The sequence below is a fragment of the Eptatretus burgeri genome, chromosome 7 (genome assembly GCF_056783735.1).
Source record: "Eptatretus burgeri isolate ZD-2024b chromosome 7, Ebu_testis_v1, whole genome shotgun sequence".
NCBI lineage: Eukaryota > Metazoa > Chordata > Myxini > Myxiniformes > Myxinidae > Eptatretus > Eptatretus burgeri.
The window spans coordinates 55,882,594-55,895,277 of record NC_140967.1 but is presented as its reverse complement, the minus strand read 5'-3'; the positions used below and the strand labels follow the sequence as shown (position 1 = coordinate 55,895,277).

Sequence of the window (12,684 nt, the reverse complement as noted above, 5' to 3'; positions counted from 1 at the left end):
CAGAGGATGAAATATTGTTTAAAGTGCAGCCAAAATATGTCTAATCATTATTCTAATTTATCTCACTTTCAGAAGTTTCACGTTAGCCCACACTTCACGCCCAAAATTTCTTGTATAATTTTGGGTAATATGAACATTTTGGTGGCCCACTCCGGGTTGATGCCAACACAAACATGTACAATGCCACCAGCTTTATGGCGGTGCATCAGCTGCATCGACTTATTTTCCACACTATGTTAAAGATGACTCTTGAGTCTATGACAATGGATACTCCCATTATTGTGGTGACCATTTATGACACCATTCATCGATCCAGGCGCTACATCCTCTGACTCTGTCAAGATATCTTGAAGCCCGACACCCCCAAATATCTTGCCAATGCATTCCAAAGCGGTTCTTGCTGTGTGAAAAGCACCATGGTGGATCACCATGTGGTCCATGTAAACTGGTGTCTGCAATCTGATAGTTTGAGCTTTTATGTAAATGGCCCCATCGGGATAATCTGCCAGTGAGGTTTGTGGGGCCATGCCACCTCATCATTTTTGTCATCGTACGTGCCTTGATCTTCCTCCCGGGATTAGTGGACCCAGGAGTTTAAGGGATTAGTAGGCCCAGGAGGGATAAATTTGTTTCAAAGAGTTTGGAGGGGCAGGAAATATAAATTAGATACAGGGATTAGCGGGATAGCTATGTTTGGATAGGATAGGGCTGAAGCTGGCCATCTGACTTGTTGCCACCACATGCTTCTGACATGAACGTGACGTCTGCCTATTTTCCCGGTATCCAATCCTGAGCGCCAGTTCTCTCTTTTGCCAGGACCGGCTCTTCTGTCTGGACAGGACCGCATGCTGCACCCTGCCAGTCCAAAGAGAATTGAAGCTCGTTGTTCCTTATGTTTGGAGAAATTAAGATGGAGAGAAAAGGAAGGACTCAAAAGAACAGGTTTGATGCAGACCATGACTGGCACTCCACTCGTGATGGTCACAGCAGCTCAAGAAAAGACTCACCATGCAGTTCCAAAGGGGATCAAGGTGATCGTGACAATGCTTCCGGACAAAGTGTGAAGACGTAAAATACATGAAGAAGTTGAACACGCTGAAGATCTAATTCACATGTCTTCTGGCATCATTGCATCCCCTAAAATTTGCATTGTCCTGAACCACTGCTCACCAGAAGGGAGATGATGCATTTGTCACCTTTTGTAAACACCAACTGCAGGGAAATAAGACTGACCTCAACGACACATTAAGGAAAATGAAGCTCAAATCATTCAATGATGCAGGGAACAAAGGCAATGACAAAGGGGAAGGGTGAGGAAGTCAACATGAAAATTGACTGGAAACTTCTTTCTGGACTTGTCGTCATTGACAGAGCCCACAAAATTGATGAGAATGTCATTTTGTTTGGGCCCACTTACACTGGCTATTGGTACAGAAAGACGAATAAGGCAAGGCTGCTGCTTTACCTCGAATCGACCCCTGAAGCATCGCCCAAGGTCGAGACACAAAGCAAGAGTGTTTGGATTGTGGATGGAATTGCTGTGCTGCAACAAATGAACCCATAGTACATGCCACAGAACATGGGTCAACTTGTTGACAAGAATCACCACCAATTGTTGAACTTTGCTTGCACTCGTGGTTCAACTGCAGGACACTTTGTGATGGACAGATATGTAACCGCACTTTTTTATCGGCAAAAAAGGTAAACGTTGGTGGTGCAGTTAATACATGGGTATAGAAAAAAAATCGGTCTTAAAAACAATCAATGCTGAATTTCAATTATATTTCAAATGAACACTTTTGTAGCAGTCAGAACTGCTGTTAAGCTCAATTCCACCATTTAATTTTTGAAAATCAGTTCAGGTTAAGAGTTTGTACAGCGTTTTATTAACCGTGTGCGGAAATTAAATATGTCACACTCGGAAACGCCCGGAGACTCCCACAGTTTAGGTGTGTGGTGTAGATAGAGCCTCGCGGCTCTGAAACCGCCATTAAACACAAAAGAACACCTGATCTCACATCAAAAGAAGAATTATTCACAATAGGTAGAGTCCAATAAAGGAGCACCCACCTCAAATATGCTTACGTGGAAAGCTTCCCTCGTATGTCGTGTTCAAGAGGAAGACACTGCCAAAAGACAAATTTCCAGCCGGCATCATTGTTCGTGTGCAGCAGAAGGGGTGGATAGACGAGGGACTTGTAGTGGTGACTATCTTTTTACATGCATCATTTTCGACATGAACATCTGGTGCAGGCAGAATTAATCCACCAAGCTTGTTCCTTACATGCTGACACTATGCTAGCAAACGCTATGCTGACGCTATTTTGGTCGGGTTGTCAGCGACTAAACCCACACCCCTCACTGGCTTGCCAGTGGGGAGGGTGACTGACACCCTGCCAGCACGAAAAACAACACCTGCCAAAGGGCGGATGAGCTCCTTTAGGGAGCCATCGGCCATCCAGCAAGGATGATGATGATGGGTGTCTCCAAAAAAACACCCATCCGGTTAGACCGTTTTTTTTTAGGTTGTAGATTGTATGACAGAAACCGCCCTTGTTGGTACTACCGTTCTAACTTAGGAGCATTAAATTGGTGCCCGGAACCATCTTCCACTCTCCGTGTCAGGATTGCGAGTCTTACTTTCTGTCTCACTCAAACTATAGCTACCGGGCAAGCTTTAATCTCTCTTTCCTGCAAACAAACATCATATACTTTTCATCATACATTTTCTTACTCACTCATTTTCCCTCCTCACTTTATTCTCTCTTTTCTTACTTCTCTATGTAGTTCTTTTATTTAAGGCTTGGCCTCGATGAGGACTATTTACTCCATGCCTGTAGCCTTCAACATAAAAAAATAAACGCTGGATAGCGGGACGTGGTTTTAAACTAGGAACAACCAATCAACCCCGATTACTTTTCCTTACGAGGACAGGAAATGGATTTAAAAAGGAAGGAGAAGAATCTCACGAGAGTGAGGAGCCATGGGACTGAAGCTTTAAGAAGTACTGGTACTGCTCGATTCTTTTGGCTTCCTTTGTTTCTCTTCGTTCTTCCTGGTTCTCTTCGTTTTCCCTCGTTTATGTCAGCGGTTCTAACTTGCTTCCTGCAGATTACTCGCGTCGACCAGACGAACTTTCTTACTTCGCAGGCCTGTGTATTCGACCCAGGTTTCAAGGAACATTAGCTGCATCTCGGTGGAACCACCACAGACAAACTTTCTTGTTTCCTGGACTTAGTATTTTCATCAGTTGAAAATCAACATTTTGTAATGTGTTTCCTGCCAATATTTTAGACCCAGATTCTGAGGAGCATTGGCTGCATGATCTTGGTTGAATTTTTACCATTACTCCCATCACTACATTAGCTGAGCATTATGTTGACTGGGAGACTGCTGGCATTCATCTAACCACTGTACGACCCACGTGAGTGGGAATTCACAGATATAATTTCTACAGATTTGTCCAGGACTGGGTGCACACGGTCTGGTGTAGCAGGCCAGATGGCGGTCTTTCCCAATGACGGAGCATGCTAGTCCTGGATGCGTTGAGTTGTCACAAGACCGCCAACACCAAAGCACTACTCCGTCAGACCAACACCAATCTCATCATCATCTCAGGCAGGATGACATCGCTCCTGCAGCCCATCAATGTGTCCATCAACAAGCTGTTCAAGGAGGGGCTACATCGCTGCTGGTCCGACTGGATAATGAGTGGGAAGAAGACCGACACCAAGAGCGGGAGGATGGGAAAGATCGACCTTCTGATGATCTACCGTCGGACATCATCAAGCGAGCATTTCTGAAATTCTGCATCTGCCCAACATGGATGGCATTGAGGACGGCATCATTTGGGAGGAGGAAGCTGCAAATGACGGTGACCATGACGTGGACAGCGACGCGGACTTGCTCTGCCCTGATTTAGACAAGGAGTTATGTGCTGTCTTCGATGAGGAAAGCATTGACGAGGATTTTCTCCGGTTCAGCTGAAAAGCTTCATCAAACACAAATGGCCATTTTCAGGGCCACAAATCCACAAGAAATATGTATGATACCGGTATGAATCCCTTTTATTCCTTTTTCCAGGAACAAAATAAACCTCTTTATAATATTAAAAAATAAGAAAGAAAAATTTAAACTTCTTGGTATCCTCTCCTCTCTGTTCAACTTCTTAAAAATGAGAATAAGGCTGTTAGACGAAATTAAGCGGATATGGGAGTAAGCATGTTGATACCTCCGTCACTTTGTTCCATACAAAGTTAATGTACAAACGTATTTAGATCTAGACCAAGAATAAAATGATCAATATATTCATTTATTTTGAGAGTGAAAAACATGGGTGCTGTTAATAAACCGGAAAAGTTTTTTTTTTTTTTTTGAGGATGTAAAACAGGGGTGCGGTTAATACATGGCTGCGGTTTATACACGAGAAAATACGCTATGCTTGCAGCCCAGTTAACCACAACGAAGAAGAGTATGTGGAGGCAAGGCCTAGTAGCAGCAATTATGGAGTCATGCAGGTAGTGTGGCGGCTTTCACATTGATGTCTTTTCGGCAAAAGTGGCTTCCCTCTTCAACAATAGTGAGGATTACTGTTCTAGTTAATATTGAATTATTTTCATTCTTAATTGTTTGTCTCTGGACCAGAGTGCTCATCTAGGCCCACCTTCGAAAACACGAAGAACGATGCTGGGGAAAATGGCCATACCCAATTAATTGGTCAGTGCTACGACCAATCAAAGGTGTAATATAGGCAACATAGCTATACCCACACAACCTCTATTCATAACCTCTTTATTATAGTCGCTATGGAGACCAGTAATTAATAAATTTTACATTTTTTTTTTTTGAGCTGTTGTTTTCGTCAAGTTTATTTCAAGTACACAGAGGACTTGGGTGGGCTTTGCATTTTGGGATGCTTTCTGGTTTACTGTTTGTAATTTGGATTTTTCACTTTGAAATTACTTTTTTAGAGCAACACGAATGGCAGTTTTGGTGTTCCCATCTGAGCGAGTCTGATGTTGGGATCCCAGTTTCAAATCCCACATACTAGCTGTAAGTGGTCCATTGATATTCCTTCAAAAGTACACCTGGACCCCGACATTCGTGGTTCCAACATTCGCGGGTTCCACGTATTCGCAGTTGATAACTTGCGACATGCTCCTACATTTGCGGGAAATTGCCCCACGTATTCGTGGTTTTCGCGGTGATTTTTTTTTCACAAGCTGCGAGCATAACAGTTCTAAAACATATCTTCCACGAGCCACGCACAAAGCAACTGGATGTATGTACAGTACAATACTGTACATACGCTAAAACATATCTTCCCCGAGCCACGAACATGACCTGCTTCCTGTACATGTATTGTAGCTTCGTGGGATAAACATAGTTTTGTGGGGAATCTCACCATGTGTACTTTAAACATACAGTACTGTACGTACTGCATTGCAGCTTCGCGGCATAAACATAGTTTTGCGGGTTGTCTCACCAGTGTACCACGTCATTCACTGCGACGCCATCCCCCGTGAGTTACCTACAGAATGAAAACACTCACAGCATCTATTGATTTATCCAGCAATTACCAGGTCGCCACATATGGACATTACACAATAAAAACATTCAGCACATCTAAGTGTAAATCACCATCTTGCAACAAACAGCATCATCATCAGCATCAAACAGCATTAAAAGCTCAGCATAATCTGCCTGTCAATAGGAAAGACGTCATGTCTTGTGAGTTAGAGAATGGAAATGTTCAGCATATCTATTAGTGTAATTAGCAGCGAGCTATGTACGGACTAATTACACAATGGCATCACTCACCATATCTATTATCAGCTGCCGAATATAGCATCACCCGTGAAAATCCCCCACAAACAATGCGCAGACGATACACTATGTCCTGGATCGCCATCATTCTCGTCCCGTTTCTCTGACCTGTGTGTTGCCTCTTGCTCCTTTCATTCTTCGAAAATGGCTTCCAAGGATTGAGGATAACACTCAGAAGGGGATGCCTCTAAATGGATCACTGATACGGGAGAAGGCGAAGCTCCTGCAAGACCATCTCTCTGGCACGGAAGGTGCAAGCATGAGCATGACGGGTACAAGCGGCACCTACAGCCCGTTTACAGTGAGTAGGGGGTTGTTTTACCACTTGAAGGCATGATAAAATTTGCGCACTGTCAATCTCGTAGGGGAGTGTGCCTCCACGAACCATGACGTGACCAAGGCATTCCCTGCAGAATTTGTGAGCCTCATCAAGGGGAAGGGGTACCTGCCAGAGCATGTCTTTAACCCTGATGAGATTGGCTTGTTTTGGAAAAAGATGCCAACCAGAATGTTTATCCCAGCGCGAGGGCAAATCAACTGGCTTCAAGGCCGCAAACTACCAGGTATCCCTTCTCCTCTGTGCAAACACTGAAGGGGACTTCATGGTAAAGCCCATGATGCTCTACCATTCCCTGAATCCACGAGTGCTGAATAACAAAAAGAAGCAGGTGCTGCCTGTGTACCGGAGGGTGCACAGGAAGGTGTAGGTGACATCTGAACTTTTTATGGACTGGTTCCATAACTGTTTCGTTCCTCAGGTCGAGAGGTACCTGGCAGAAAAGAACCTTTCGTTCAAGGTACTCCTGCTGCTTGACAATGCTCCTGGCCACCCCACGGACCTGTACAGTGCTCACCTGAAGGTTGAGGTCATGCTCCTTCCACTGAACACCACCTCCCTCATCCAGTTGCTTGACCAGGGGGTAATATCAGCTTTCAAGACTTATTACACCCAGTGCACTTAATCTTCATCATCAGCATCATCATCATCATGTTGCAAAGTTATGTGTGCTGTGTCTGTTTCATAAAAAATTGAAATGGGACATCATCATGTTGTTTTATTTTTGTTTCGCTGTATGGTACGGTATGGTTAAGAGACTTTAAAATGCATTCTTCAATAAATTGGACATGGTACCTGGTGTTGTTGATCTTTTATTTGTAAGCGTCTTTAATGAAACTGAAATCGTGCATTCGTGGTCGAAAACATTTTAAACTTTAAAAACTTTTCATTAGTGTCACCATTTGTGGCCTTTTTCATGAACCAGGAACTGCTGCGAACTGATAACATTATCCCCCTTGGTACAAAACACTCATGGATTTTACCCCAACATTTACAGATTTTACCCAGACTTTCGTGGATTTTGCCCTGACTTTCGCAGATTTTTCGCAGGTCGGGAGATCCCCAGAAACTATCTCCCCATTTCTCATTGAAACAATGTCCCCCATAAATGTCGGGATCCTGGTGTACAGTACACTGGTGTACAGTGTACAGTATAATCTAATGTCCATGTCCTGTCGCTGACATATATTCACAGCTTCATTTACATGCCTTTGACTTTAAGAACAAAACACAGTGTTTTAAAGTATTTGGCTGATGTTGTCTTTGTTATGGAAATCACCCCAAACAAGCCTGTGTAAAGCCATTTGAGGTAAGGGGCTAAGGGAAGGTTAGATAAATACAGGTATAAGGATAAAGTAAAACGAAATAAAAGAAAGAGAAAAATAAGAATAAATCCAAGATACAGGAAGTAGCAGAGGTCAGGTGAAATGCGATGTAACCTCAAAGATGTAAGAAGTAGGAATTGACATTCCTCTTTAAGCTGAGTATATCGTAGGATAATGGGAAGCACGTTACAGGAAGTGAATTCCAAAGTGAGACTGCACGAGGGATAAAACTATCTGCATAGCCTGTTATTCTGCACTTTGGATCAGCTATAGTGCATGGGTGTGCAGAGATGGCAAACCGAGTATTTCCTCCAAACACTCGTCCAGGATAAACAGAGTTACAAAGTCCAGCAGAACATTTGCCATGAAAATATCTATAGAACAGACCAAGAGTGGCAACTGACCCACGGTGAAAGAGTTGGTTGAAGAGTTGAACCCATCTCTGCACAAACCAGGTTTACTATGTGTTTCTGGAGCCTATCAAGTAAAGATAAGTGAAAATCTGGTGCTCCCGTCCAAATGTGGCAACAGTACTCCATGAGGGGACATATAGTTGTCTTATACAGGTACAAAACAGCATCAAGAGGTAAATACCTCTGCGTCTTATGGAAATAACCAACTCGCTTGGAAGCACTCTTAGCAATACCAGAGATGTACTTATCCCAACAGAGGTTAGAGGAGGTGTCCAGACCAAGAAACCAAAGCTCAGATGATTCTGTTAAGGTTGAAGACCCCATGTGCACAGAAGGGAAAGGCCTGTTTCTGTAGCGAGACATGGATAACATTTTCGTTTTCTTTGCATTGAAGGTTACCAGCCAGTCATGCCCGCACTTCAACACATTCTCTAAATCATTGTGCAGAGAAACTCCAACCTCATTATGAGTTGTGTTGAGTGAATCAGCAGATGTACAGTAAAGTGAGGAGTCGTCAGCATACATGGCCAGCTGAGACAAACAATTATCAGGAAGATCATTGACATAAGCAAGGAACAGAGTGGGACCAAGGACATAGCCTTGTGGAACACCAGATTTGATGAAGCAAGTAGGAGAAGATTGACCCTCAAGGTCCACCTTCATCCTGTGATTTCAAGGAAAGCTGAAATGATTGAATGCATCACACCAGATACGCCATATGAGATATGACTGAAGCTTGTGGAGCAGATACTTGTGCTACACTTTATCAAGGGCTTGTGAGATATCCAAAGCAACTAATCGAGCTTCACTTTTGAGCTCCAATGCCCTGTTGAAATGATCCTTAATTAAGGATAGCAGATCACTAGTAGAGCGGGAATGGCGAAAGCAATACCGGCAGTCAGTGAGAAGTTCACTCCAGATGGCTTTGTTGTTCATTGATGAAGCATTCAAATACCTTACTTATTACAGGAAGCAGGCTGATGGGGCGATCGTTATTTGGCCCAGAAGCACCCTTGAAAAAATAGGAACAACAGAAGTCACTTTCCAGGATGAAGAAAACATCGAAGCAGCCGAGCACAAGTTGTATAGATTGGCACTAATTGATGACAAGTCAGGACAACACATCTTCAATACAATCACAGGGATTCCATCTGGACCAGTTGTTTTTGAGACATGTGGAGTATGAATAATTCTGGTAACCCTTTTTGGAGTGATAAATGTAACAGGTATATCAGAATCTGTACAATATTGAAAATCAGGAAGAGGATGTCCCTGATCATTGAGGGTAGAATTAGAAACAAAGCGAATAGAAAAGAGGTTAGCCTTATTCAGAGGTAAAGTAACAACCTCAAGTCCATGGAAGAGAGAAGGTATAGAAGATTTATTGTGGTTGAGTACACCGTAGGCAATCTACCAAAAGTCCTGAAAGCCAAGTCGCTGAGTCGCAATGGAATCAGCTACAGAAGCTGCATATTGCTGCTTAGCATCCTCAAGGAACCTTTCTTGCTTTGCAGAACAGACATTTGGACTCCAGAGACCCTTGCGCATAGAACTGTTTAAATAGTGGTTGTGATGAGCAATTGTTGATGCACAAGCCAGAATGAACCATGGATGGGAATGAACCTTCACTTGATAGATATGTGATGGAATATACTGCGAATATATATTTCACTTGATAGATATGTAATGGAATATACTAGTGAAAATTCATTGGGATATTTCCTTGGCAGCCAAGCTGAGGTCCATGGCACATCAGCAAGAAATGAATGAAATTCATCCCAATCCACTTTCCCAAACTGAAAAACAGTGCAATGAAAAGGATGCACTGGAGTTGAGAATGAGGATAAAGAGACACAAACTAAAACAGTGCAATGATCCAAGTTACCAATTGGAGGCAGGACATCGGCAACCCAATCATCAGGGTTAGAACACAAAAAGAGATCAAGCAAGTATCTTCCATCAGAGGCACGGTCAGGAATATGAGTGGGAGAGGAAACAATTTGGGTGATATTTTGAGATTGAGAAGTTAGAGGCATCGATACCAGGAATGTCAGTATTAGGAAAGTGTACCAGCCTTTCCTTGTGGTGAACGTTGAAGTCACCAAATACCATGATGTGTGCAGAAGGATGGAATGAAATATAGCCCTATCAATGCTGTCTGAGATCGCATTGAGCATGGCACAAGAGGGAAATGAAGGCAAGCTATACAAAATGAAGAGATATGTTGTTGAATGCAGGAGAGCAAGGCGGAAACACATAAACTCGTGACAGCCACTTTCAAGAGAAATTTTGCGAGCTAAAAGAAGAGTCCTTCACATAGATACCAAGACCATGCGAAGGAGGGTGATTAAGTCAATGAAAAATGTAACCAGGTTAGTTAAAAGAAACGGAAGGGATGCCACTGTCCAATCGACACTCAAAGCCAGCAGGTCAGGTAAGTTAAGCTGAACAAAGGATTGCTCAGAAGAAAGGTTGGAGCGAAAGCTCCTGACATCGGAGAAACAAATATTAAAAGTATTTAAGCATCGCTGCGAATGAGCTGGTGGATTGGTACGTGCAGGATCTATTATTCTTAGAATGTATAACCATATTCTTAGTCATAAAACACATAAAACATCAAAAAGTAGGACACAAGCTGAACGAGGAAGAAGAATAAGAAAACTACATCAGTCAAAGTTCCCCAAACAAATTCACAAACCAGTCCAAGATACTCAATGGGGGTCCCACAAACTCATGCGAACACATTGTTGTAACAATGCCACTCTGATGGCCTCAGAAATACAACCGGAAATGGCTGCACGGACCACTTCCATGCATGTCTATGGCAGTATAACCACTTTGACATTTTACACCTGTTGATAGATCAGCCTCTCAAAGCATTACCAAAGGGAATGGGATCCTGTACTACCAGGTGGCCATGACCTGCAACATGTTTATTTCCAGTACCCTTCAGAGAGACGGAATTAATCCGATCTCACAGGGACAAGAAAGATGCAGAATAACTGAGACAGAAGAAGACAAGGACAAAGACGAAGAGAAAAGGACAAAGAATAAGACTGGCTGGGCCATACACCTTGTCCAGAAAAAAGGAAAACCATTTTCACAGGACTACTGTGAAGGTGGGGGTGACTTCGCCAGGTTTAAAAAAAATAATTCCAAACCCCAAAAATAATTCCAAACTCCTCGTCTGACTCTTTCCCATTGACCTGTCTGGCTCGGTAAGACCTACCAGGAGCAAAATTCCCACCTGTATAGCTCTGCGGGTCACAGGAGTGCACAAGCTTCCCCACTATGATCAAAGTGGTAGTCACAATCGAGGAAGAAAAAGCGAACCCAAACAAGAACAAAAAAGCTAAGGAAGAAGAATCTAATGAAAATAATCAAAAAAAATAATTAAGTCAGGAAGTCTGCTCATTTGGTGTTTCTGGATGATGTGTAACTAATAACGTGTAATCTTCAGGTGTAACTAATAGTTACACCTGAAGATTTTTATTTTTAAGAGAACTGCTTGGTGTAATCACATCAGAATTAAAGGATCACAGAGATGAAGCATTTCTCAAAGCTTGGCATATGTTTAGGCAAATCACTGCTCTGGAATGAGTTTTTTGAATTGTTTAGTGGCAGCAGCATCGTTTGAATTTCAATAAACCTGCTATTTTTAGACAGCTAAAGTGAATTCCAATTGTCAGTGTGAGAAAAACTAAAATGCTTCACTAAATCTTCTTCGTTCAGTGGATGAGGGTGGTGGGTGGGGTGGGGGGGGGGATGATTCTTACTTCATGTGACTTGCACTTCACTTCATTTTAACCATGCAAGATCCTTTGCATCGAATGACATTGTAGTGTTACCTTCCAATCGCTTGTAGAAATTTCAATTAGGGGTTAAATTGAAGGGGTATTGATTGGTGTTCATAGTTCATGTAAAATTACGCTGTTTTCTGTTTGGGTTAGATTTTACTTCTTTCCATTTTGCCTTGTTTTGGATGTATGGATGAACCATTCCTCGGCTGTGCAGTCATATACGTAAATAAATGTGTATATTGTCTTGTTTCCTTACAATTGTATGACCTTTTCCCTTCTTTTCTCCTGTTAGGGGGCTTTCACCTTTCGTGGCAGCATGATTGACATGCCTGTACTGCGGCAAGCCAGGAATGTGCTCGCTCTTGCATTGGCCGATGCTGCTCGATGAGTACACACACTGAGCTACCCCAATGCAACCTTCGTCCCACCTCCTTGTTTTACATTGAGGCACACCAGCATTTAGAAATGTTTTCTTCAGCACCTTACTTCTCTTGTTTGGGTTTGAATAAATTGCTTTGTACTAATAAATTGTTTTGCTGACGGTAGGCGGCGCTCGACCACCATTTGGCAAAACCTTTTGTGTGCCATCCATGTTAGAATTTGTGCAGCATTAGTATTTCTGGATTGCACACCCTCTGGTATTGTCAGCGTATGTGGAAAGCGTTTTTGTTGTGAAATGTCAAAGGGTGGGGGCATCAAAAAGAGAACACCAACACAAGAACTCCTTCATGCACCACACTATTACTGCCTCAGACAGTCAGTAAGCCCGCATTTTTGCTTCCCGTGGAGACTGCGGCGGATTAAAAACAGTTTTTCTGCAACACAGCCGTGCGGAATAGAAAAAAAGCTAAATTGGATTGTTGATCCGGAATCCGCCGTGCCTGACAGTGGCTATTAATCGAGGAGCAGGTCACAGAGTCTGGGCCGCACACTAATTAGGGTTTAATTACCATGCCGGGCAGTGACGGAGTGGCAGAAGCCCG

At 42.9% G+C, this 12,684-nt stretch overlaps 1 protein-coding gene and 1 long non-coding RNA gene across 5 annotated transcripts in view; one reads left to right on the top strand and one right to left on the bottom strand.

Moving 5' to 3' along the window:
* Positions 1-2,286, bottom strand: part of LOC147023300 (uncharacterized) — a 91,663-nt gene extending 89,377 nt beyond the window's left edge. For both annotated transcript variants that reach the window (XR_015060130.1, XR_015060129.1), the window contains exon 1: positions 2,071-2,286. This is a non-coding gene — a long non-coding RNA (uncharacterized LOC147023300). The remainder of the gene's footprint in view (positions 1-2,070) is intronic.
* The window catches only part of CLYBL (citramalyl-CoA lyase), a 136,319-nt gene that overhangs the window by 108,750 nt on the left and 14,885 nt on the right, over positions 1-12,684 (top strand). For all 3 annotated transcript variants that reach the window (XM_085888551.1, XM_085888552.1, XM_085888553.1), the window contains one exon: positions 11,994-12,684. This exon is cut by the window's right edge. In XM_085888551.1, coding sequence (XP_085744677.1) covers positions 11,994-12,089 — 96 coding nt within the window. In that variant the 3' untranslated portion in view covers positions 12,090-12,684. The remainder of the gene's footprint in view (positions 1-11,993) is intronic.